General features: G+C 44.8%; 1 protein-coding gene across 12 annotated transcripts in view; it reads left to right on the forward strand.

Moving 5' to 3' along the window:
- LOC139556293 (inositol 1,4,5-trisphosphate-gated calcium channel ITPR1-like) overlaps positions 1 to 26,259 on the forward strand; it is a 161,483-nt gene that overhangs the window by 40,403 nt on the left and 94,821 nt on the right. For 5 of the 12 annotated variants that reach the window (XM_071370089.1, XM_071370148.1, XM_071370118.1 and 2 more), the window contains 29 exons: positions 1,462 to 1,561; positions 1,653 to 1,813; positions 3,092 to 3,233; positions 3,360 to 3,518; positions 3,661 to 3,833; positions 4,255 to 4,374; positions 4,603 to 4,797; positions 4,966 to 5,217; positions 5,328 to 5,469; positions 5,585 to 5,738; positions 5,955 to 6,145; positions 6,348 to 6,480; positions 6,672 to 6,726; positions 6,857 to 7,022; positions 7,371 to 7,535; positions 7,640 to 7,711; positions 7,824 to 7,961; positions 8,177 to 8,302; positions 8,413 to 8,613; positions 8,783 to 9,034; positions 10,748 to 10,873; positions 11,922 to 12,050; positions 13,556 to 13,676; positions 13,867 to 14,051; positions 16,709 to 16,857; positions 18,002 to 18,113; positions 18,740 to 18,775; positions 24,755 to 24,796; positions 25,772 to 25,819. In XM_071370089.1, coding sequence (XP_071226190.1) covers positions 1,462 to 1,561; positions 1,653 to 1,813; positions 3,092 to 3,233; positions 3,360 to 3,518; positions 3,661 to 3,833; positions 4,255 to 4,374; positions 4,603 to 4,797; positions 4,966 to 5,217; positions 5,328 to 5,469; positions 5,585 to 5,738; positions 5,955 to 6,145; positions 6,348 to 6,480; positions 6,672 to 6,726; positions 6,857 to 7,022; positions 7,371 to 7,535; positions 7,640 to 7,711; positions 7,824 to 7,961; positions 8,177 to 8,302; positions 8,413 to 8,613; positions 8,783 to 9,034; positions 10,748 to 10,873; positions 11,922 to 12,050; positions 13,556 to 13,676; positions 13,867 to 14,051; positions 16,709 to 16,857; positions 18,002 to 18,113; positions 18,740 to 18,775; positions 24,755 to 24,796; positions 25,772 to 25,819 — 4,045 coding nt within the window. The remainder of the gene's footprint in view (positions 1 to 1,461; positions 1,562 to 1,652; positions 1,814 to 3,091; positions 3,234 to 3,359; positions 3,519 to 3,660; positions 3,834 to 4,254; positions 4,375 to 4,602; positions 4,798 to 4,965; positions 5,218 to 5,327; positions 5,470 to 5,584; positions 5,739 to 5,954; positions 6,146 to 6,347; positions 6,481 to 6,671; positions 6,727 to 6,856; positions 7,023 to 7,370; positions 7,536 to 7,639; positions 7,712 to 7,823; positions 7,962 to 8,176; positions 8,303 to 8,412; positions 8,614 to 8,782; positions 9,035 to 10,747; positions 10,874 to 11,921; positions 12,051 to 13,555; positions 13,677 to 13,866; positions 14,052 to 16,708; positions 16,858 to 18,001; positions 18,114 to 18,739; positions 18,776 to 24,754; positions 24,797 to 25,771; positions 25,820 to 26,259) is intronic. The other 7 variants (XM_071370155.1, XM_071370164.1, XM_071370181.1 and 4 more) reach the window with 5 other exon arrangements.

Consider the following 26,259-nt stretch of genomic DNA (forward strand, 5'->3'; position numbering starts at 1 on the left):
TTCCTGGAGAGAAGTGGCTTCTTGCTGCCCTTCTTGACACCAGGCCATCTTCCAAAAGTCTTTGCCTCACTGTGCGTGCAGATGCACTCACACCTGCCTGCTGCCATTCCTGAGCAAGCTCTGTACTGGTGGTGCCCCGATCCCGCAGCTGAATCAGTTTTAGGAGAGGGTCTTGGTGCTTGCTGGAATTTCTTGGAAGCCCTGAAGCCTTCTTCACAAAAATGTAACGGCTCTCCTTGAAGTTCTTGATGATCCGATAAATGGTTGATTTAGGTGCAATCTTACTGGCAGCAATATCCTTGCCTGTGAAGCCTTTTTCGTGCAAAGCAATGGTAATGACACGTGTTTCCTTGCATGTAAGCATGGTTGACAGAGGAAGAACAATGATTCCAAGCACCACCCTCCTTTTGAAGCTTCCAGTCTGTTATTCGAACTCAATCAGCATGACAGAGTGATCTCCAGCCTTGTCCTCGTCAACACTCACACCTGTGTTAACGAGAGAATCACTGACATGATGTCAGCTGGTCCTTTTGTGGCAGGGCTGAAATGCAGTGGAAATGTTTTTTGGGGATTCAGTTCATTTGCATGGCAAAGAGGGACTTTGCAATTAATTGCAATTCATCTGATCACTCTTCATAACATTCTGGAGTATATGCAAATTGTATGATGGCAAACTGAGGCAGCAGACTTTGTGAAAATGTATATTTGTGTCATTCTCAAAACTTTTGGCCATGACTGTACACTTGTTTGAGGACGTTACAGAATGCCATCACACCCATCAATGGTGAGAGCCCGCTGTAGCTGTTATTACCATCATCTATGCCTAAGTAGGTTTTGGGTGGTTTAAACGACACATTGATACACACACAAACACACGCTCAAAGAGCAAGCATCCTGCGGGGGAGAGGAATAACTCATCACGTTAGAGCAATGACAGTGTTGTTGTTATTGTAGAGGTTACTACTAGGGGGGATACTACTGACTCGGCCATCTATGACCATGCAGAGTGACCATGCAGACAATGCACTGTTATAGATTGTTGAGCTTGAATCAGGAGCAGAGCATGAGTAATCAATAACATTTTATTTTATTATATTAGGATCCCCATTAGCTGATGCCATGACGCCAGCTCGTCTTCCTGGGGTGACATGAGTTATTGAGCATCCTGTCCCGTCCTCACAGGGCTTGGTTTACATAACAGGACAACAACATTTGCCCATTCAAGTTAACAGAGCATAGCAATGATGGCAGTAATTCTGTAGCTGGCAGGTGTGATAACAGGGTAAACCCAGCTGGTATTCCCCAGTATTACCACACACTTCTATGAATGTTTAAGCAACGCTCACTTTTCAAAGCAATTGTAAGGTTACACCTAAGGAATTACAATCCACAGTATAGTACTACTATAGTGTTTTTTTATATTGTTGCTGTCCTCTGAGTTGCTCTGTCTTGTTCACTCAGGAACTCTTTCGTGAGGCTCAGGCACCTCTGCACCAACACATGGGTCCACAGCACCAACAACCCAATTGACAAGGAGGAGGAGAAGCCTGTCATGTTACGAGTGAGTGGCTGGGAAGGATAATAGTGTGTGAACGTTGGTCGGACTTGTAAAATCTATTTATTGAAAGTATGTTTTACATGTCCCTATTTAGATTGGTACATCAGCGGTTAAAGAAGACAAAGAGGCCTTTGCCATAGTGCCTGTCCCCCCAGCAGAAGTCAGAGACTTAGACTTAGCCAACGATGCCAGTAAAGTGTTAGCATCCATCGCTGGCAAGCTGGAGAGGGGCACTATAACCCAGAACGAGAGGAGGTAAAGTGTGTTCCTGCAGCAGTCCTTTGACCTACTGTATTACTTTATTGTACATACACTACCGTTAAAAAGTTTGTGGTCACTTAGAAATGTCCTTGTTTTTGAAAGAAAAGCAAAAAAATTTTGTCCATTAAAATAACATCAAATTGATCAGAAATACAGTGGGAACTGTTGTCCTGATTAAAGAAGCAATAAAACTGGCCTTCTTTAGACTAGTTGAGTATCTGGAGCATCAGCATTTGTGGGTTCGATTACAGGATGAAAATAGCCTGAAACAAAGTACTTTCTTCAGAAACTCGTCAGTCTATTCTTGTTCTGAGAAATGAAGGCTATTCCATGCGAGAAATTGCCAAGAAACTGAAGATCTCGTACAACGCTGTGTACTACTCCCTTCACAGAACAGCACAAACTGTCTCTAACCAGAATAGAAAGAGGAGTGGGAGGCCCCGGTGCACAACTGAGCAAGAGGACAAGTACATTAGAGTGTCTCGTTTGAGAAACATGACTCACAAGTCCTCAACTGGCAGCTTCATTAAAAAGTACCAGCAAAACACCAGTCTCAACTTCAACAGTGAAGAGGCGACTCCGGGATGCTGGCCTTCTAGGCAGAGTTGCAAAGAAAAAGCCATATCTCAGACTGGCCAATAAAAAGAGAAGATGGGCAAAAGAACACAGACACTGGACAGAGGAACTCTGCCTAGAATGCCAGCATTAGTTTTCAGTTTTCAGCTGTGCAAACATAATTGCAAAAGGGTTTTCTAATGAGCAATTAGCCTTTTAAAATGATAAACTTGGATTAGCTAACAACATGCCTTTGGAACACAGGAGTGATGGTTGCTGATAATGGGCCTCTGTTCGCCTGTGTAGATATTCCATAAAAAATCAGCCGTTTCCAGCTACAATAGTCATTTACAACATTAACAATGTCTACACTGTATTTCTGATCAATTTTATGTTATTTTAATGGACAAAAAATGTGATTTTCTTTCAAAAACAAGGACATTTCTAAGTGACCCCAAACTTTTGAACGGTAGTATTTCTGGTAGGTTGAAAGTATTTTTAGAAGGTTGCTGTTGGACTTTTGACATTTGCTAGAACTATTATTTTTCATGTTGAGATGAGTCATCATTTAACGCCTACACCAGGTATGCCATAGTTTTTCTCCTTTAGCTGTTGTTCCTAGCTCCTCTCTCTGGAGAGGCTGGCTGTAGGAGTTGGTGTTGTCTGGTACCTTGGTAGAACCAGTCACCTCCCTGGCCCTGTCACTTTGGTCTCTAGGTTTGTCACTAAGCTTCTAGAGGACCTGGTCTTCTTCGTGTGTGACATCCCCAACACTGGCCAGGATGTGCTGGAGATCATGGTCAACAAGCCCAATCGAGAGAGACAGAAACTCATGAGGGAGCAAAACATCCTCAAACAGGTACACCTCATCTTACAGTACAGCGGTAGTATCATCTACATTGGGTTTGGTTAAGTTGACCTCTCTGCATTGTCAGTTTGAGCATCACAATTAAAAGTTACTTATGGAATCCATATCCCTCTTTAGATTTTCAAACTTCTCCAAGCCCCGTTCACTGATAGCGGGGATGGTCCCATGCTGCGATTGGAAGAGCTTGGTGACCAGCGCCACGCACCCTTCAGGCATATCTGCAGGCTCTGCTACAGGGTATTACGGCACTCCCAGCAAGACTACAGGAAGAACCAGGTCGGTGTGCATTAATTATTGATTGATTGACGTTGTATCAGACACACAGATGGAGAATTTATTTTGTTAAAAGGCTAAGTTTACTTGAGCTGTTAGTTGTACGTTAGAATGGTGCTGACCCTCACTGACTCCCCCTCTACAGGAGTACATAGCCAAGCAGTTCCGCTTCATGCAGAAACAGATAGGCTACGATGTTCTAGCTGAGGACACGATAACAGCCCTGCTCCACAACAACCGCAAGCTCCTTGAGAAACACATCACGGCTGCTGAGATTGACACCTTCGTCACCTTGGTCAGGAAGAACCGGGAGCCCAGGTGATACCAAGAGGAAGGGCAATAGGATGGGGGCATGCCATGAGCCTGATTCAGAAGGTTGTTTGGGTGGAGTTATTTTTGTACAGCACCAGCCAGGGAATGTAGTAGATGTAGATTTATTCAAATAAATGTATGCATGCATGCATATCAGAGGAAGGGATTGTGTGGGATCGCTGCACTGGAGGTAATTGCTGTCATTACTGCTGTCAAGCTCCAGTCATGCTTTATGCTACTGGTGATATGAGAAACATGCTGGTCCAAGGGCCTGGATAAAGAGGGCTTTTACTGGAGTCTGATGGAGCTGGTAGGGGGACTGGGACTGAGCCTGAATAAGCCTACTCTGGGAGCCTGTAGTGTAGCCACTGGCAGTTGGGCCTGTACATTGACAATCATTCCCTTTCTCTTTGTCTCTTATCTTCAGGTTTCTGGACTACCTGTCTGACCTGTGTGTGTCCATGAACAAGTCCATCCCAGTGACTCAGGAGCTAATCTGTAACGCTGTGCTGGACCCTTCCAACGCAGACATCCTCATCGAGACTAAGTAAACCCCCCTTGATATGATGATTTTGTTTTACCCGAGCACTGAAAATATGAGCGTGGGTGTGTGCATGTTTGAACTTTGATCTGATGCTTTCTAATTAGACTGGCTCAATTGCTGTTATTAGTAATGCTGTCGATTTATGGAAACAAAACACAGATGTGTTGTTTCAGTATTCCTTATTTTCTGCAGTTTCTTTGTTGACTGTCTGTTTTATTTGCCGCCGACCAGGCTAGTGCTGTCACGCTTTGAGATTGAGGCTGTAACAATCGGGGAGGCTCCCGTGGAAATGGAGGAGGACGAAGAAGAGGTGTGGCTCTTCTGGAGGGACAACCTCAAGGAGATCAGGAGCAAGAGTGTCAGAGAGCTGGCCCAGGACGCCAAGGAGGGCCAGAAGGAGGACCAGGAGGTGGTCAGCTATTACAGGTCAGGGATCAGGGCCTTACAGGGTTCACAATGGGTTTTGGTTGGATAGTTAGTGTTATGACAGTATGTAGAAGCATATGCGCCAGTAATTTGATTGTCTATGTGTAGGCCTGCTTTCAGACTAGGGCCCTGACCAGGTGTTAAAGTATGTTCCTCTCCCTCCTGCAGGTACCAGCTGAACCTGTTTGCGCGGATGTGTCTGGACCGTCAGTACCTGGCCATCAATAAGATCTCTGGCCAGCTGGACGTGGACCTGATCCTGCGCTGCATGTCTGACGAGGACCTGCCCTACGACCTGCGCGCCTCCTTCTGCCGCATGATGCTGCACATGCACGTGGACCGCGACCCCCAGGAACAGGTCACCCCCGTCAAGTACGCCCGCCTCTGGTCCGAGATTCCCTCCAAGATCGCCATCGGCGAGTGAGTGAGGTTTATGAACGTGTTATTAGAGTCCCTTCAGAGATATTCTACATTACCTGAGCTCATCTACAGGCTACCCTTTACACAAGAATATTCTCTCCCTTTCTAAGCTACGACAATGATGGGACAACCAGAGATGAGATCAAGGAGAGGTTCTGCCTGACCATGGAGTTTGTGGAGAACTACCTGATGTCTGTGGTGTCTCAGAACATCCCCTTCGATGACAGAGAGAAAAACAAGCTCACCTTCGAGGTAGGTTTCCCTGGAAACAGCATGATGTCAACCAGACAACTTTACTTTGAGGTAGGAATGCATAATGTATATGTGGAGAATTTACTCCCCTCCTTTTTCTCTCTTATCTATGAAGGTAGTTAACCTGGCAAGGAACCTCATTTACTTTGGCTTCTACAACTTCAGTGACCTGCTGCGACTGACTAAGATCTTATTGAACATCCTGGACTGTGTTCATGTCAGCACCATATACCCTGTCACCAAGCTGGAGAAGGGAGAGGAAAAACAAGGTCAACAGCACACTGCTGCCTGTCTGTTACCCGTCTGTCAATTGGTATTGGCTGTTACTGATGTACTGTAATTGAGGCGCACTATCTCTTTCTCTCTCTTTCTCAATACACCTCCCTTCTATGATGAATCATGGTGGAATTGATAAGGTTTGGTTAATGTGTTGTGTGTGAGTAAGTGCCCCATTTCAATTCTGAGGTGTGTGTGTGTGTCCACAGGCAGTAATGTGATGAAGTCTATCCACGGGGTGGGGGAGCTTATGACCCAGGTGGTCCTCAGAGGTGGGGGTTTCCTACCCGTTACCCCCACCCACCAGCCGGAGGAGGGCGTGGTCAAGACCCAGACGGAGCCGGAGAGGGAGGACATCATGGTGATGGACACCAAGCTCAAGATCATCGAGATCCTCCAGGTATCTCCTGCCCTTTTCATCTGGCTTTTCATGTAGATTGTCTGATAATTGTATCCAATTATCATGGCTTTGATTTCCCATAGTATCAAATAAAATTGTATACAAAATCTACGACATATTTTTCTCTGTATGATTACTCTTCGTGGTGAGCTTGAAAGCCTGGTGTTTTAACTAAATTGTGCGTTCTGTTTCTTTCCGCTAGTTCATTCTGAATGTGCGGCTGGACTACAGGATCTCCTGCCTACTCTGTATCTTCAAGCGGGAGTTTGATGAGAGTAACCCTCAGGGTGATGGCACACCATCTAGTGCTAGTCAGGATGGAAATAATATGACAGGTCAGCATACTGACAGCCAAAGCCTTGTCCTTTTTTGTTACTGCTTTTACCCTCAAGCTACTGACCCTACAGACATACCAGATGTTTATTTTCAGAATGATTAAATTAATGTATGGTGTTGATGGTTTCTAAAGGGATGTATGGCCTTCAAAGGGCTCCACAATAATGTAAATGCTTAATTTTCTTTTTAGGGGCTCTAGATTTTGAGAACATTGAGGAGCAGGCAGAGGCGATCTTTGGAGGAAGGTAAACCCTCTCATTTTAAATCTTGATACAATGGAATGCAGTGTCCGTTTCCATAATAACACTGTATTAACACTGGCGTAGGTCTTATGAAAGTATCCCCAGTGTCTGAGCCTGGTGTGTTGTCCTGCAGTGAGGAGAACACCCCTCTGGACCTGGATGACCATGGTGGGAGAACCTTCCTGAGGGTGCTGCTACACCTCACCATGCATGACTATCCTCCCCTGGTGTCTGGGGCCCTCCACCTGCTCTTCAGACACTTCAGCCAGAGACAGGAGGTCCTCATGGCCTTCAAACAGGTAGACCACCGCACAAACCCATAGGCTCCACAGCCACAAGAACACACAGGCCCTCTGTATCATTGCTCCTCACACTCATCAATAATCTTATCTTTAGTTAGAAAGTCATTTTATGAATTAGCAGCAGTCGTTGGGTTATAAGGCACTTGAAGGCCTAGCTTGCTCTGAATATTCAACGCCCAGGGGGCGGGGCACAATTGGCCCAGCGTCGTTAGGGTTTAGCCAGGGTAGTCCGTCATTCTAAATAACAATTTGTTCTTAAACGACTTGCCTAGTTAAATTAAGGTTAAATAAAAAATAAATACAATTAAGTCTACATTCAGGTATATGTCTTCCTCTTCCTTTTAGGTCCAGCTCTTGGTAACCAGCCAAGATGTGGACAACTACAAGCAGATCAAGTCAGACCTAGACCAGCTGCGCTCCATTGTAGAGAAGTCTGAGCTGTGGGTTTACAAGAGGCAGGGGGATGATGACGGAGGGGACGGACCCTCAGAGTCCGACCATAAAAAGAAGGTATTGTTTCAACTGAACTAATGGTTACTGTACGTCTGAAGGCTTTCGCTGAATGCTTCACATGAATATGAACAAGCTCTCATTCTAACTCTGTCCATGTGCAGGGGGATTCAGGCAGCTCAGACAAAAAGAAGACGGAAACCACCAGCAGTTACAATTACAGGGTTATGAAAGAGGTACAATCTTCTTAATTTTCTCTCATTGTTCCATCACACACTGTAAGGAGTCACATCAGATATGTATGAGGTAGTCAGTCTCTGAGCCCCTTCTCTCTTCCCCTCTGTTCAGATCCTGCTGCGGCTCAGTAAGCTGTGTGTCCAGGAGGGAGCGTCAGGGAAGAAGAGTAAGAAGCAGCAGCAGAGACTACTGAGGAACATGGGAGCCCACAGTGTGGTGCTGGAGCTACTGCAGATTCCCTATGAGAAGGTACTGGAAGATAGGATGGGCCAGACCTATACTCTCATCACCTCATGCTTTAGAGAGAGAGACTAAAAAGGCATAAAGGCATGAAGCAAGCACTAGAGGATGCATGTCGTAGACTTGTACAATTACGAGGTCAACAATGACATTTGTGGAAGGTTTGAATGATAGCTGCAGCCTTTGGGTTGTGTGTCTGTCTGTACTTGTGATGAACACTTTAGGGTGAGGACGTCCGCATGCAAGAGATCATGAAGCTGGCCCATGAGTTCCTCCAGAACTTCTGTGCAGGGAACCAGCAGAACCAGATCCTGCTGCACAAGCACATTAACCTGTTCCTCAACCCAGGGGTGAGTGGACTCCTGGGGTAAGGGTTGGCGCTGTGCTGGGAAGAACCAGTGGTACTCCATCATTCCAATGCCAATAAAGCAGCTAGTTTAATGCTTATCTTTCTCCTCAGATTCTGGAGGCAATCACCATGCAACACATCTTCATGAATAACTTCCAGCTGTGCAGTGAAATCAACGAGCGCGTGGTGCAGCACTTTGTCCACTGCACCGAGACACATGGCCGCCATGTACAGTACCTCAAATTCCTGCAGACCATCGTCAAGGCTGAGAACAAGTTCATCAAGAAGTGTCAGGACACCGTCATGGCTGAGGTGGGACAGGATAATTGCAGTGCACGCATGATTATAATGCAAATGACACACACTATGCATTTCTATAAAATAAACTAGCAATACTACCCAAACAAAACTTGCTTTCAAATCTATATGGTGTGTCAGTAGCAGCTGATAAGAACAGTATGTCTGTCTTCCTCCCGTTAAGCTGGTGAACTCGGGCGAGGACGTGCTGGTGTTCTACAACGACCGTGCATCCTTCCAGACCCTGGTCACGATGATGCGGTCGGAACGGGACCGCATGGATGAGAACAGCGCTCTGAGGTACCACATCCACCTGGTAGAGCTGCTGGCTGTCTGCACCGAGGGAAAAAATGTCTACACAGAGATCAAGTGCAACTCCCTGCTGCCTTTGGATGACATAGTGAGGGTGGTCACCCATGAGGACTGCATCCCTGAGGTGAGTGAATGTCGGTTGGGCCAACAGGCAAGCAGGGTAGACCGCTGGAAAGATATGATGAGCCCTATTTGTATATTGTGGAACTCATCTGAACAGATGCTTCTTGAAGCAAGTTAGGCTAAATTATAATTCTAGGCTCTTGAGAATAATGATGTACTGTACTTAGGTAACTCTAAAGTTGTTAAAGGTCAACTGTCTCTTAGAACCAACTTTTCTGGTTTTAAACAGTCTATGTGGCATCAATATGAGTCAGAAACATAAATTCGAGTGTCAAAATTGACTACAATGTGTAAATAGGATAATTTTGGTCATAAAGTAAGTCTCGTCCAAAACAGAGTTTTGTAAGTGAGTTAGTAATGACTTACTGGATGGTTTTGGTATGGATTACAATCATTGCCCAGTTCCCACAAACAGGAGAGAAGCAGCTGTGCTAATCAGCCATCATTCCAATGCCAATAAAGCAGCTAGTTTAATACTTATCTTTCTCCTCAGATCATAGCAGCCAGAACCTCCAGACAGTGCGCCTCAGACTTTTTTACATAAGAAAACACATCGCTAATGTTATGTTGAAATAACCCTTGGCCCTAAGCCCTTTATGGAGTGGCCACTTGCTGATGTGTTTGATAGTGTCTATCACTCAAGTGTAGCACTTTTTGGGGAAAATTTTGAATTGAGACGATCAGAGCGCACTTGTATCCCAACTGCAACTTGTCAATATTCCAAAACCCAGGCATTCGCCAGCATCTTGTGTCCCCCCGCGATCTGTTTTTGTAACATGATTCTTTATGAACACTGCCAGACAGATGCGCACTCTGATAATAGATAGTGAGAAAGTAGTAAAAAACTAAACGGCACCGAAACACAAACTTTGCCACTCCCCAGTGACTTGATAAGCTGATTGTGGCCTGGCTGCTCAATGTGCCTGCTACAGTAGCTACTACTTGCTAGCTTCATTGACAATCAGAGTTGAAACTTAGCTAGCTACCAAGTGATTTTGGGAACTGATAAACAGTGTGTAGCTTGTGCTTTATTTACCATCTTTATGTTATAGACTTGTTATTGTTCTCAGAAATCAGTCCTGAGCTCGTAGCTAGACTTTCCTGACTTGATAGACTGTACGAAGTGCACTGACTAGTTTTCCATGCAATTTCTTTACGTGCGAAATACTACACCAAACACCTAAGTTAGACCTCTGCAAAAATTTATACATTTAATTTCAGATTTCTTGATTTATCTTAGATTAATTCTGACTATTTTAACGAAGTGACTATTTTGAAGAAGTGGCTATGTTGTTGCTACGGTGACTCAGGAGGGACAAACAACAGTACCTGCCATGGTATGATTAAGCAATAAGGCCCGAGGGGGTGTGGATACAGCCCTTAGCCGTGCTATATTGGCCATATACCACAAATCCCAGAGGTGCCTTATTGCTATTATAAACTGGTTACCAACGTAATTAGAGCAGTGAAAATAAATGTTTTGTCATACCCGTGGTATGCGGTCTGATATACCACGGCTGTCAGCCAATCAGCATTCAGGGCTCGAACCACCAGTTAATATGCAAACATTACAGACCCATATCAACCCACACAACCAAGACGGCTCTCATTTGGCTCCTGCTTTGACTTCAGGCCTCTAGCATTTCTTAATGAGCAATCTTCAAAACTAAGCCAAATCACAAAGTCGCCCTTTAATTCTGACCTTCCTCTCCAGGTGAAGATAGCCTACATCAACTTCCTGAATCACTGCTACGTGGACACAGAGGTGGAGATGAAGGAGATCTACACCAGCAATCACATGTGGAAGCTCTTTGAGAACTTCCTGGTGGACATATGCAGGGTAAATAAACACACATCACATCTGTTCCATATCTTATGGCTTGTCAACAGACATGCAGGTGACATGTTACTGATAGCTTGTTGATAGTTTGTTAAGTGTTCTACAGGGAGACTCTCCAAATAAAGTGTTATGGTTGCAAAATTCCGGTAACTTTCCCAAAATCCTCAGGTTTTCCAGAAATCACAAGAGCCTAACCCTCCCCCAACCCCGGCCAAACCCTCCCCTAACCCGGACGATGCTGAACCAATTGTGCGCTGCCCTATGGGACTCCCGATCACAGTCGGTTGTGATACAGCCCGGGATCGAACCTGGGTCCTCTAGCACTGAGGATGCACATTAAATTGTATTTGTCACATGCGCCGATTACAACAGAATACAACCTTACCATGAAATGCTTACTTACAAACCCTTAACCAACAATGCAGAGTTTTAAAATAGTAAGAAAAATGTGCAAATAAACTAAAGAAAAAATAGGAACACAATATAATAACAATAATGAAGCTATATACAAGGAGTACCGGTACCAAGTCAATGTACAGGGATACGGGGTAGTCGAGGTAATATGTACATGTAGGTAAGGGTAAAGTGACTATTCATAGATAATAAACAGAGAGTAGCAGCAGCGTGTGTGAAGGAATGTGTGTGTGATGTGTGTGTGTGTCGTCCATATGAATGTATGTGTGTGTGTGTGTGTTTGTGTGTGTTGGAGTGCCAGTGTAATATGTCTGATTGTGTGGTTAGAGTCCAGTGACTGTACACCGAGCCTGTGTAAGACAGTCAGTGCAACAAATAAGAATAAAATAAGCGGTTCAATGCCAATATTCCGTTCAGCAGTCTTATGGGTTGGGGGTAGAAGCTGTTAAGCCTTTTGATCCCAGGCTTGGCGCTCCAGTCCTGCTTGCTGTGCGGTAGCAGAGAGAACTGTCTATGACTTGTGTGACTGGAGTCATTGAAGTGTTTTAAGGGAGGAAGTGTGATCCAGTGAATGCTCACCCATTACCCACTGTCTGATGAGTCAACCTTGTATATCTGTGTCTGCTGTCTGTAGGTGTGCAACAACACCAGTGACAGGAAGCATGCAGACACGGTTCTGGAGGGTTACGTGACAGAGACGGTCATGAGCATCGTCACCACCTTCTTCAGCTCGCCCTTCTCTGACCAGAGCACCAGTCTGCAGGTAACCATGACTGCAAAACAACACAACTTAAATAACCACCATAACACACAACATGTCACAATCCAAGCAGTTGAATGGTGGATATTCTGAGCTGTCGGATGAAATCTGGTTTCAATAATTTTCTGTTGATAGTGATCTGTGTTAACTTATCGTTTTATAAAGGGCATTCATGAATTCCTCGTCTGTGTGGAAGAAACATTATCCCCGAAGGCCCACACACTTACATTTATCATGTAACATATTACATTTGGCTTCAAATAGGTGGCGCGTCAAGTGTATGTAAGTATGGGTAAATGTCCAGCTGTGGTTAGTTTCCTGTCCCCTGGGTGTGTTCCTTACCAGCAGTCCTAGACTAGCAATAGATTTCATGTGGAACTGAGTCAGCACCTTCCAAGAACCCTTTACAGATGCTGGCGTCTTTACAATCCTCCCCCGAGTTCCTTCCCAGATCTTTGTTTCGCAAGATGCCATCACTGCTGGGATGTTGTTGCAAACAGCAAATAGAGAATGGTCAATCACTCTGTGGTCTACTGTAGCCTAAAGAGGTTGGGAGGTGTGTCGTGTGAGGGAGTAGCCCATTGCTTTTCTTGGAAGACTTGTCCACTTCACTCTATGGCTTTTTCAACCACTCGTGGTGTAGGCTAGTAATACCAATGCAGATTAGCTTGTAAGGAATTGGGTTTCCTGTTTTGCAGGAATAGTTTCACTCCCATTAGACTTTATTTGGTTTTGTTTTTCTCATAGTAATTTTCTCACCCTTAAAAACTCCCTCCTCCATCCACCATCCCACATCCCAAGACACTTACAATAATACACGTGTACACAATTTATGTGAAGCACCTAATGATGATATTCATTCCCTTCTATCCCATGACAGGCAAGCATTCTGGGAAAGATAACCGAGGTATATGTTGTACTGTAGGTTTGTGTGCAGCTTGCTTACAGGGTGTCGTTAGGTCCTGATGGTAGTGGTGATACTGTATGTATTAGACATTGGTGCAGCAGAACTGGTTGATACCTGAACTTATTCTGGTGATAACCAACAGCCATACTAGAAGTGATAGACCGTCTTACCTACTGTAGGTGTATAATATAGCACGTCTACAGCACATACGGTTAAAGATTCTAGGATTCTACGGGCAAACAGGAGAAAACGCTTTGAAACAGAAAACATAAATTAGCATTCAGGTAATACCTTGTCAGTTTCAAGCTTTTCTCTGGTTTCTCCCTACAGAACATGACCCGTTTGTGTCTGAGAGCACCCTCACATTGGTGAAACTGGTTTTCAGAGATATGGTCTGAGATAAACCACAAAAGCCTTTGTTGATCACCACTGGGGATTTTAACTTTGGTTAATGTGTAGCTTCTGACTCATCTTTTGACGTCTTCTCTCCTCTCATATCTCCTCTACTTTCTTGTCTGTTTCTATCGGCTCTCTCTATCGCTCTCTTTCTTTCTCTCTCTCTCTCTCTCTCTTTCTTTCTCTTTTTTTCTCTCTCCCTCAGACTCGCCAGCCGGTGTTCGTTCAGCTCCTTCAGGGGGTGTTTAGGGTGTTCCACTGTAATTGGCTCACCCCCACTCAGAAGGCCTCAGTTGAGGCCTGTATCAAGGTGCTGTCTGATGTGGGTAAGATACCTGCACTTGGCCTCCACCTGTTTCCCAAACATTGTCTTGATAAAGTCTGAGAAATAAATCCAATGAGCTCATTTTGTCTATCAACTACAAAAAAAAAAATATATATATTTCAACAACTTTTGAAACTATTGTTAAACAAGCTTCCCTCTTAAGTTGCATCCTACTGTTTCATTGCACACAGCCAAGAGTAGAGCCATTGCCATCCCTGTGGACCTGGACAGCCAGGTGAACAACCTGTTTGTCAAGTCCAACAATGTGGTCACCAAGTCCATCCTGAGCTGGAGGCTCTCTGCTAAGAATGCCCCCAGGAGGGACTCCAACGCCACCACGTCCGTCAGCTACAGGAACATCATAGAGAGGCTACAGGTGAGACTTCATACTGACCATGTCCATCCCCTACAGGAACATCATAGTAAGGCTACAGGTGAGACTTCATACTAACCACGTTTAAGCTACAGGAACATCATAGAGGCTACAGGTGAGACTTCATACTGACCATGTCCGTCAGCTACAGGAACATCATAGAGAGACTACAGGTGAGACTCTGGAATATATTGAGGAACTAACATTTACTGTAGCTTTGCATCTAACAGTGGGTTCAAGCCTAGTTCTGACAACATTTGATATGGGTAATCAGTGAATCAGTTTCATTATGATTTTGAATTCAATAACATCCTGCTTCTATTGTTGGGAAAATTAGCCATGACTTCAGGTGCTGAGGTTTTGGAACTCAATTGACCAATTCATTCCCAGAAATGGAATGCATGGAAGTGCAATAGTAAAGGAAAGACTTGTAATTCCCAAGAAGATTATTATAGAGTTTGTTGCAATTTCTTTGCAGCCAACATACTGAGGATAATAGCAGACAATATTTCCATTCCTATTTGCCCTATTTTCAATTTAAGCCTACTAGAAAGTGTGTGCCCCCAGGCTTGGAGGGAAGAAAAAGTCATTCTGCTACCTAAGAATAGTAAAGCCCCCTTTACTGGCTCAAATAGCCGACCAATTAGCCTGTTACCAACCCTTAGTAAACTTTTGGGAAAAATTGTGTTTGACCAGATACAATGCAATTTTACTGTAAACAAATTGACAACAAACTTTCAGTATGCTTATAGAAAAGGACATTCAACAAGCACAGCACTTACACAAATGACTGATGATTGGCTGAGAGAAATTGATTATAAAAAGATTGTGGGGGCTGTTTTGTTAGAATTCAGTGTGGCTTTTGCAATTATTGATCATAGTCTGCTGCTGGCAAAACATATGTGTTATGGCTTTACACCCCCTGCTATATTGTGGATGAAGAGTTACTTGTCTAATAGAACACAGAGGTTCTTTAATGGAAGGCTCTCCAACATAATCCTGGTAGAATCAGGAATTCCCCAAGGCAGCTGTCTAGGCAATTACATTTTTTCAATCTTTTCTAATGAATTGCCACTGGCTTTGAGTAAAGCCAGAGTGTCTATGTATGCGGATGACTCAACACTATACATGTTAGCTACTACAGCGACTGAAATGACTGCAACAAAAAGTTGCAGTTAGTTTCAGAGTGGGTGGCAAGGAATGAGTTAGTCCTAAATATTTCTAAAACTAAAAGCACTGTATTTTTGACAAATCATTCACTAAACCCTAAACCTCAACTAAATCTTGTAATAAATAATGTGGAAATTGAGCAAGTTGAGGTGACTAAACTGCTTGGAGTTACCCTGGATTGTAAACTGGCATGGTCAAACATATTGATACAACAGTAGCTAAGATGGGGAAAAGTCTGTCCATAATAAAGATCTGTTCTACCTTCTTAACGGCACTATTAACAAGGCAGGTTCTACAGGCCTTAGTTTTGTCGCACCTGAACTACTGTTCAGTTGTGCCACAAAAAAGGACTTTGGAAAATTGCAATTGCTTCAGAACAGGGCTGCACGGCTGTTCCTTGGATGTACACAGAGAGCTAATATTAATAACATACATGTCAATCTCTCCTGGCTGAAAGTGGAGGAGAGATTGACTTCATCACGACTTTTATTTATGAGCGGTACATGTTGAATGCACCGAGCTGTATGTTTGAACTACTGGCACACAGCTCGGACATCCATGCATACCCCACAAGACATGCCACAAGAGGTCTCTTCACAGAACAGACTATGGGAGGCACACAGTACTACATAGAGCCATGACTACATGGAACTTTATTCCACATCAAGTAACTCATGCAAGCAGTACAATTTGATTAAAAAAACAGATACATGTAAATGGAACAGTGGGGGCTGTGAAGCAACACAAACATAGGCACAGACACATGCATACACATACACGACAACATACGCACTATACACACACGTACACAAGGATTTTGTTCTGTAGATATGTGGTAGTTGAGGAGTAGGGACCTGAGGGCACACAATGTGTTGTGAAATCTGTGAATGTATTGTAATGTTTTTAAAATTATATAAACTGCCTTAATTTTGCTGGACCCCAGGAAGAGTAGCTGTTGCTTTGGCAGCAGCTAATGGGAATCCATAATAAGTACAAATACAATTACAGTTTACAGTAACCCTACCAGAATCCCTCCTTCCCTCCCTCCTACTCAAGTCAGTGTCTACATCAACAGACAGTATGGTACAACTGTATCGATTTGCATATTTCCATGGAGTTGATGCTGACTGTGACTCATGGGGATATGTAGCGGGGTTGAGGGGAGCTGTATCGGTCTGTTTTGATGGTTTTTGGTAAACAATGGTTAACTTCTGCTTTTATACGTTTGTCGAGTGAGCAGTCTGAGACAATAAGGTCACAATGTTGACCAGCATGTTTTGTCTGCTTCCCTGTATGGGCAGGACTTCAACAGTAGGGGCTGGCACCCAGGCACCAAACTCCTAGAGACAGTTAGGTTGGGATCAGACCTACCCCTGATCTAACACTCAGTGTGCCAATGCCCTGAGTTTGCCTGTGCGCTGTCTATGTCCTATCTCTGTTTCTGTTACCCCTCAAACCGTGCCTGTCCTCTGCTCTGCTTTGTGTTGTAGGACATAGTTTCAGCCCTGGAGGACCGTCTGCATCCCCTGGTCCAGGCTGAGCTGTCTGTCCTGGTGGACGTGCTGCATCGCCCTGAGCTGCTGTTCCCTGAGAACACAGACGCCCGCAGGAAATGTGAGAGCGGCGGCTTCATCTCCAAGTAAGACTCCAGTACCCACAAACCATGGCAAGCCACACACATCCCTGACAAGTTTACAAACAATCGACGCGTCTCTTGCCACGTCCAGTGATGGACCATAGTCTGCAATTTTCTTTGAAATTCTGCAATTTCTTCCAAAGCATTCATAAACCAAATAAGGGTTAGTCCACTAGGAAATTACCTAGCTGTGGTTTGACTGGAAAGACTGTACAGTCTCCTGATACTGTCTCAGTGTTCAGGAATGCATGGTGTTAACCTGATCTGAGCTCTTTCATACTGTACCTGTTGTACTGTAACTAGAGTTGGGACACATTTCCCCTGTAGTCTACACAGTAACTGAATTCATCATTGAGCAGGGCGTCCCGCTCCAAACAGGCTAAGTACGGAAGTGACCCAGGGCTTTGTTTTCACATGTCCTACCCTGAGCCTACTGGAGCTCTGGCTCCATCACACAGTGCTCCCTCCCTCCCCCACACAGGCCAGGCCACTCCTGTGTGTGTTGTGCTTGATAAGGGCTGATATTGGATAACAGGGTGGGAGTTTGGATGTCTGTGCTCCTTGAACAGATGCCGGCTCAGGGATTAGCCTACTGGAAAGGGCCGTAGGGAGGGGGGATTCATATGTGGAGTAGCACGTGAGACACCACCAGTTCACACTGATTCAGGAAACTGACTTACGGTACAAAGGCAATACAGTACAGTACTAGCCTCAATGTGTAGAATACAATGGGACCTTTATGGAAAGCCTGTATGCCAGGAAGAGATTGGGTCTACTGGTTCATTGACGCTTCAGCAGTTGACTCATATACAGGATTGGTCATTTGGATTGAAAGGCTCCTAACCATGAATACAGTAAAACGCAGAACCTGATTGACCGCTCTAAGACCCACGTGAGGTCAAATCTCTACCCAAACATTTACAGCCAATAATAAATTAAGACAATCAATTAGGATTATGCCAAGAAGACCTTTACCCTCATCTCTAAACTACAAGATTAACGGTAATTACTGTAGTAGAATCTCTCTGAAATCAGTGTTTGTTACCACTGTACTATTTTTTTAGTTGTTTTGGTATGCAGTTCTATGCAGTTCTGTACAGTGCAGTATGTGTGATCCACCTGCTCCTGACCTCTGACCTCTGCCCAGGCTCATCAAACACACCAAACAGCTGCTGGAGGAGAACGAGGAGCGGCTGTGTATCAAGGTGCTGCAGACTCTGAGGGAGATGATGACCAAAGACCGTGGCTATGGGGAGAAGGTAGCTACCTACACTAATATGGCCCTCTTCACCACCTCACAATACTCATCTGGTTCTCTCTACGCTGGGGTTTATCATGAGAGGAAACAGTTACAAGGAGGCCTGGTATTCTGTAGCTCTTTACAGAGGTCAGTGCAGAGGTCAGGGTTTAAGAGCAAAGATGAAGTTGAAGGTTCAGTTTTCCTCTGCTGACCTGTGCCCTCCCCAAGATACTGGGTGTACTTAGGTCTGTGATGGATGGGATGAGTATTTTGGCTTGGTTTATAACCTACAGTAGCAGTTGCCCTTCTGCAGGAATAAGATGCCAGGGGTGTGTGTATATACGGTATCCTCCGTGCTATCACAATCACACACTGAGACACGCGCTTAAACACTAATACACCATAAACACTAATACACCATTTATGTGCCAATGACTCTCTGTACTAATCTCTGATTAATGCACTTTGTTCTCTCTGCTGTTCTGTTGATACTTACAAATCCATTGCTTTGAGAGGTAGTAACTTGTGTGTTTTTTACTAACTGACATGGTGTGTGTTTCTGTCCAACTGTTTGTCTGTTTCCAGCTGCCTCCCCTCCCCTTAACCCAGCTCTACTAACTCTGCCACTATACTCTTCTCTTCCAGCACATTGCCTTTGATGATGAGATGGATGTGGCTGAGGTTGATCATTTTCCTTCTTTCGTTTGATTTTCGTCTCGTACTAGTGGTGTAGCTAGATGCGCCTGTGCTAAAGTTTTGCTGTATTATGTGCTGCTGACCTCCGTGAACTCTTCCCCATGCTATCTCTGTGTCTGTCAGAGTAGCTGCCAGTTGCCGTGCGTTGTACTGTGTAACTGTGCCACCACTAGCATGCTAAGAACTGTCTGGTAATGTTGCCAACTTGCCATACTCCTATGTGTCTTTATTGTAGTCATCTGCTTGAAGTTTAGTTGCTGGTCGTTGTGTACTTCTGTTGTATGAGTGTGTCAGAAGTTGTGTGTCTTTTCAGATTGGACTTGCACATTGTCAATCTTTTATTTTAGGAAACAGTGCATACAGACTGTAATGATAGACCACAATGAACAAAATGAGTCTACACGTCAGTGGATGTAGCCATTTAGTACATAACTGATGGCGTTATGGTTCAGTCATAATGATGTACTTTCTAGCCTTAGCAGCTTTGGAATTTCTGTGGTGAAATACTTAATGGTGCCATTCCTTTCTCCATGTGCACATTTGTTTGTTTGCATTGCCTTTATGCATTTTTTCCCCTTGTTGTGTTCAATGCACTGTGTCACTTAAGATGTACAGTAATTTGCAGTGCTACGCCATATAGTATATTTATATATCCTTTGAATGGGAAAAGTGGAGATATTTATTGTGCAAACTGCAAGCAAATTTTAAACAAGTTCAATTCGGTTTGCAGCTTAACTCACCACTTTCTCCTCACAGAACTGAAGCTAGACAGAACAAATTCCTTTGGGAGGTCAAGTGGTAGGCTATCTGAATGGAGGCAGGACATGAAGAGCCAGCACCCAGGGTTTGGCTTGAGGGGGGAGCAGCAAGGGGGAAGGTTGGTGTCGGGGTGTTGATCATACCCAGTCTTTCTTTGGATGGTGGTCAGAGGGACAGGGGCAGGGTGGTTGCCTCTAAGCTCCCCATCACCATTACCACAGCAGGTGTTTGAGTATTTATACACATGGAACTATCCCTTAAACGTAGTGGTGGAAACCAGATCATCCCCACATCCATAGAGGGTAACGGGGTGTTTGTGTGCGCAGGTGTTCTTGCTTTGCGCGTGTGTACTGTATATGTACATCAGGGAGTGTGTCTGTGCGTGCCCTAGAGGAAGTGGAAACTGCAGATATCCTCTTTCTTCCCTTTCATCTTGTACTGCGTCTGTCAGGGGACTTTCAGAAAGCCTGAGGCCAGTGCAATATGGGAGGGGCTAATGTGGCATCACATTCTCACTGATGTCATAGAACAGAACACCTCTTTTACTCAGAAGTTGTTCTATTATTATTCCCCTTCTCCATGTCAACGCACCAGACTGTACAGGATACCCCATTGACCAAAACCTATATTGAGAAGGTATGACATTTAAGAGCACAACCTTCAACCACAGATTATATCGGGGTTTTTTTTAACCGTTAGAAGGTTTTGTTTAGTATTAGTTGCAGTATTACTGTAGTTATCTTTTTGGTCACAATAACATCATATAGTCAAAACTTGTATTGTATAGTAAATGAGCATGTACACAAGATAGTCATGAGTTACAGCAGTAGAGACTAACTTCCTTTCAGAAAAAAAGGAAAGCAAACAATGGAGTGAGAGAGACTGATAAGAAGGAGAGGTAAACACAGATATCAGTTAGACTGGCCGTTGGAGAGTCTACGATCTGAGCTGTATGTCTGCCAGGAGGTCACATGCTCACATGAGTGTCTTCTCTCTCTTTTTCCTCCCTCCATTCCTCCCCCCAGTGTTATCCAGTGATGGAAATCCCCGGCTGCTTCCCCTCCTAAGAAAGGGCGCGAACAGATAGACTACTTCTTTGTTGCCTGAACGGACCCTTCCCATTCGTAGTGTCTGAAGAATGTTTACACCCCACCCACACATCCGGCACGTGCATGGACCCAGGAGGGCCCCCCTATGGGACGCAGTGTCCCAGGCTCCATGCTGATCCAAAGCCCACACTTCCCCTCCACGGCAGAAATGGCAGCAACAGCACTGGGCTGTCTGTCAGTTAGCTTTTAAATTAGCCCTCTGTTCAGCCCGCATTTCTGCTCTGCCCGACATGGCACCTCCTCTGTGGCGTACCCCGCTACAGGCCTGACATATAGTACAGTACTCCCCCTATTCATCTGGGAAGCACTGGGGACTGTAGGTCCGATCCTGTGTGTCTGTGTGTGTGTCGTGTGACTCTTTCGCTCCCTTTCCTTGCTGTGTGTGTCCATGCCGGCTGATCGCTATCGTCTCATTATCCCTGGCAAAGTCGCTCTTTCTAAAGTCCCCCTCTCTATTTCTCTCTCTATACCAATCTGTTTCTCTCTGTCTCTCCCTCTTCTCTCCCTTCATGGCTATTCTGCATCACTCAGTGCTGGTGTTCTCTCTGCCTCAGTATGTCCCTGCTTGTCCTCAGCTATCCTCAGAGCTTCTGCAGTGTTTGTGAGGTGAGGGGACCCTAGTTGTTTCTCTGATCCCCTCCAACAGGGGGAACTATAGGCTTTTCTGCTGGCCGTGCAGCTCTGTCCCAGTTTCCATGTAGCCTGCTTCATCCTGCACGATTCTTGTGCTCCCGCCAGCTCTCAGGCAGCGGTTACATAAGAGCTAACGTTATTTTTCCCCCTGGAATTCAGACTCTCCACTGATGTGTGACCTTCAGCAGTAATTGCCAGTAAAAGTGCGGCAGGGCTGTTTACTGAAAGACTGGCAGTGCCTCGTGTTGGGCGGCGCTGGGGCGAGCAAGGGAGCGTGGCAAGGGAGGGCAGGAGTACAGGGCATTGCACAGCCTACACCTGTTAACTGTTTCAGGGTGGGGGGCACTGCACAGCCTACACCTGTTAACTGTTTCAGGGTGGGGGGCACTGTACAGCCTACACCTGTTAACTGTTTCAGGGTGGGGGGCACTACACAGCCTACACATGTTAACTGTTTCAGGACCACCTCTGGTCCACGGAAGACCACTGATGTAATGGTATCAGACAAGAACAAAGGAAATCATCTCTCTGTCCTCCCCCTTTATCCCCTATGATTATCCCCTCTACCTGCTTATTTACTGTACTCTCTAGGCTATAATCTTCCATGCTAGGAGATATGAGGGGGATCAGCGGGGGATGGGGGCCAGGGACGGGTAGTTATTGCTAGGGTGCCGATGACAGTCCTGTCACTAGACGAAAGGCCAGGCAGGTTATATAAAACAGAAAGAAGGGGGTGGTGTCATTCATCTTCACACCTTGAGACAAGTGCAGAGACTGGTGGAACCTCTGTGGTGGAATCCTTTCATCTTTCCACTGCTGAAATGTGGCAGTAACTTACAGATGACCTTATGTTTGTAGTGATTCAGCCCATTATACTACTATATACTATACTACTATATAGTCGACATCATATAGTCTGAGAAAACGTATAAGTGGAACTAATGTTGGCAGTCATGGGTCGAGCTGTGTCTAGGGCTGATGCCAGCAGTTCCATGGGGAAATTATTGGCGACCCAGCCCCAGTAACTGTGCATTCAAGATGGCTCTAACGCCCAGGAAGCGCCGATTCAAACTCCCATTGAATGTCAAAATATATTAGTCACTCACAAAATAGGGAGTTTCGCTGAGCACCTATCTTAATTTACTCCGGTTATGGCCGGTATGTACTTCTAAAAAAGCTACCGAAAAAATGCCTCTTCGGCACCTGAAATGTATTGAGCTGTTGTAAACTTCCAATCTGTGCGTGCTTGTAAATGTTTTTTGAGACTATTTTTGGATGTACATACCGGCCGTAATGGGAGTATTTGAAGATAGTTACTCAGCGAAACTGCATATTTGGTGAGTAACTAATGTATTTTGACATTATAACTCTAGCAGAGCTGTCTATTTGGAGTTTGAATCTGAGCTTCCTGGGCGTTAGAGAGGAGACACATCATACTCATCGTCAACATCTCTAACGCAGACATTTGGCCAGGTCGACCCCAGCCTTCAGCTCACTGGAACATGGAAGACAAATCAGGTCCGATGAGGACCGTAAATGAATGTCATTCTCCACCACTCAAAATGTGACGAATGGGAAATACACTTGAAAGTAACTCTATGACGTTGTGATTGAATTGAATTAGACAAGTGAATCAGTGTTGACACATTTGAGCGTTGTTTGCATGCATCATCCTTTTTCCTGTGGATATTGATGTTTTACGTAAAGAGGGGCCTGATAAGGGGAGATTCTTGTCTAGTCTAACAATTACTCAGTCAGCATGACTGGGCTACTGGGGCAGAGTCAACCCCACTGTGGTCTGTCTATCTGTCGCGCTGCCTTTTCACTTTGCACCATTTCAATGTATCACATCTGTCTACTCCTTCTAAAGGTCCTTTTTAACAAGGTATTTAAGCAAGCATTTGAGTATGAGTCTGAGTGTCAGCTGAGGTGTTATTTTTTTTGTTGTTGTGATGTTTGTGTTCATGCTTTTTTTTCATTTGCATATATTATTATGCACTGTATCACTAATACACTATATATACACAAGTATGTGGACACCCTTTCAAATTGGTGGATTCGGGTGTTTCAGCCACACCCGTTGTGGGCAGGTGTATAAAATTGAGCACACAGGCATGCAATTTCCATAGACAAACATTGGCAGTAGAATGGCCTTACTGAAGTTAGTTCCTCAAATGTCAGCCCTGCTAGATTTGCCCCGGTCAACTATAAGTGTTGTTATTGTGAAGTAGAAATGTCTAAGAGCAATAACGGCTCAGCCGCGAAGGGGTAGGCCACACAAGCTTACAGAACGGGATCGCCGAGTGTTGAAGCGCATAGCGCATAGAAATTGTCTGTCCTCGGTTGCAACACTCACTACCGAGTTCCAGTAAGGCCATTCTACTGCCAATGTTTATCTATGGAGAGTTCATGACTGTGTGCTCAATTTTATACACCTGTCTCGGGCTGTTTTTCATGGTTCGGGCTACCCCCTCATGCTACAGCATACAATAACATTCTAGATGATTCTGTGCTTCCAACTTTGTGTCAAAAGTTTAGGGAAGGCCCTTTCCTATTTAGCATGACAATGTGCACAAAGCGAGGTCCATACAGAAATGTTTTGTCGAGATTGGTGTGGAAGAACTTGACTGTCCTGCACAGAGCCCTGACCTCAACCCTATCGAACATATTTGGGATGAATTGGAACGCCGACTGCAAGCCAGGCCTAATCGCCCAACATCAGTGCCCGACCTCACGAATGCTCTTGTGGCTGAATGGAAGCAAGTCCCCGCAGTAATGTTCCAACATCTAGTGGAAAGCCTTCCCAGAAGAGGGGAGGCTGTTACAGTAGCAAAGGGGAACCAACTCCATATTAATGTCCTTGATTTTGGAATGAGATGTTTGACGAGCAGGTGTCCTAATACCTTTGTTCATGTAGTGTACTTCTGTCATGCCACTAAAAGCCATATCTGCAAGTCTGATTTGTCCGTCGTAACCCCTTAGTCCTTCATGTTAGGTCGTGACATTTCTAATCCTTTCACATAAAAAACTAAACAGTACATTTGTACATGCAAGCAACTGTGTGAAAGCATTGGCATGTGAACACAAGGAGCGTAGAATAGTGATGACACAGACAAGTGCTACAATAACCGCAGAAACTTAGAATACTGTAGATACATTAGATAAGGGCATGTTTGTTGTCCCCTTGCTTCTCTGTGGCTGGCTTTGAGTCATGCGCTTGTATTACTGTCGGGCACATGACAGGCCAACTGATTAGCTGTTACCAGCCAGACGGGCAGGGAGCTTCTTTGCAAAGCGGCATGGCCTTGTATCGGTCTGTTTGCACTGTGAGGCAGGTGACCTGAGAGCTGCCTGAGGTTAATTTGCTCAGGGAGAGTTCTGCTCTTTGTAGCAACAACATGACTAACTGTTGTCTAAGCCACACCTTGACTAACCCAGACCTTTTATTTATCTATCCAATCAGCTGGCCCCTCCGCCGGCTGAGCCAGAAGTTCCTGCTGCAGATGTGAGTTCAACACCCATATTGGCCCTGGGCCTCAGCATATGGGTTGTTGTTGAATATACTGTAGATGGTAGATTGTCCGTCCTCTACGTTGTGGTGGCCGCATTCCATTACAGTAGTCATCACTCCTCCCCGCTCATCTAGATGGAACAAGTCAAATCCTTCCCCACGTCTTTCCTTTTTCAGGTCCGACTCACCAAAACACACATAACAAATGCCAATGTTTCCAGCTTGTGGATTTTCTATAATACTGTGAACAGACATATGTTTGTCCCTCTCTCCCTCCCTCTGTTCATCCCTCCATCCCAGTTCAGTTTCCTGACCTTCTTTCTGCAGGGTTTTGGAACTGCGCGCATGGGTGTTTTTCCATGGCAGATGGGAACATGGGTTTACACTGTGTCCGTGGCGTTACTAGCACACAACACTGACTCCATTATGTAACCTGGATAGGGCTGGGTTTTTTCTCATGGTTTGAGTTGTGTTTCTGCCCCTGGCAGCTTCTCGCTACCTTATGTACTTAACATGGTTTCATTTGTGTGACGACTGCAAAGTAACAAGGGAGATACTCGGTCCTGTACAGTTTATCGGTTGAAATGTATCCAAGATCAAAGGAGTGAGCAGCAATATTTAAGCCTTGTTTAACATTGTTAACGTAAGTGTTTGAAATTAAAAGGGATCCTGAGATGTAATGGGTTTTAGATTAATGGCCTTTTGTTCCGGCAGCAAGCCACCTTATGTTATTAGGTTTTTTTCTCTCGTCTCTAAGCCTGCATGGTTACGTTCCTACCCCACATCCACCCCAATACACCACCCACCTCCCTCGGTTAACTGCATGATGTCATTTGGCCCAGTTTCCTGCATGTCAGGAAAGTGACTAATGTGCACAGTATTAACATCCCTCTTTTTTGTTTTGTTTTTGTTTTCCCTAATTTCCTTTTTGGACATGATTTGCTTTCTGCTAACTCACCTCACCCTCAGGAGCTTGACCCCAACCAGCCCGAGAAGCAACTGGAGGACCAGAGGAGGGTAGGTAGAGTCCATTCTGGTCTGATCCTGTCTGGTCCAGTGTCCCCCAACCCTGCTCTCTCTGGCCCACCATGGCTGGGCTGGTTGTCTTAATGCACTGATGCACCACTCTACCCTAGCCTGAAGCCACTCTGCTTCCACAGCATGCCCACCTACTCACAGGGTTACCCCCCTACTAACTAACTGGCCACTGGGTGTGAGTGTCAATGGGTTTAAAGAGGTATATACAAAACTGATATGTATAAATATGAGTTGGAACATTCCGAGGCTCATGCCATACCAGGTATCGATGGAACTGCAGTTTGGATGTAAGTTATCTAAGTAACAGAAGGTTGGGCTGCAGTAAGAAGGTCATACCAAGGATGATTTAGCTATTTTATTTTGAATTTTACGACACCTTGAAATATAAAATAATTATTTGATGAAAATGTTAATTTGGA

This window comes from Salvelinus alpinus, chromosome 2 (genome assembly GCF_045679555.1).
Source record: "Salvelinus alpinus chromosome 2, SLU_Salpinus.1, whole genome shotgun sequence".
NCBI lineage: Eukaryota > Metazoa > Chordata > Actinopteri > Salmoniformes > Salmonidae > Salvelinus > Salvelinus alpinus.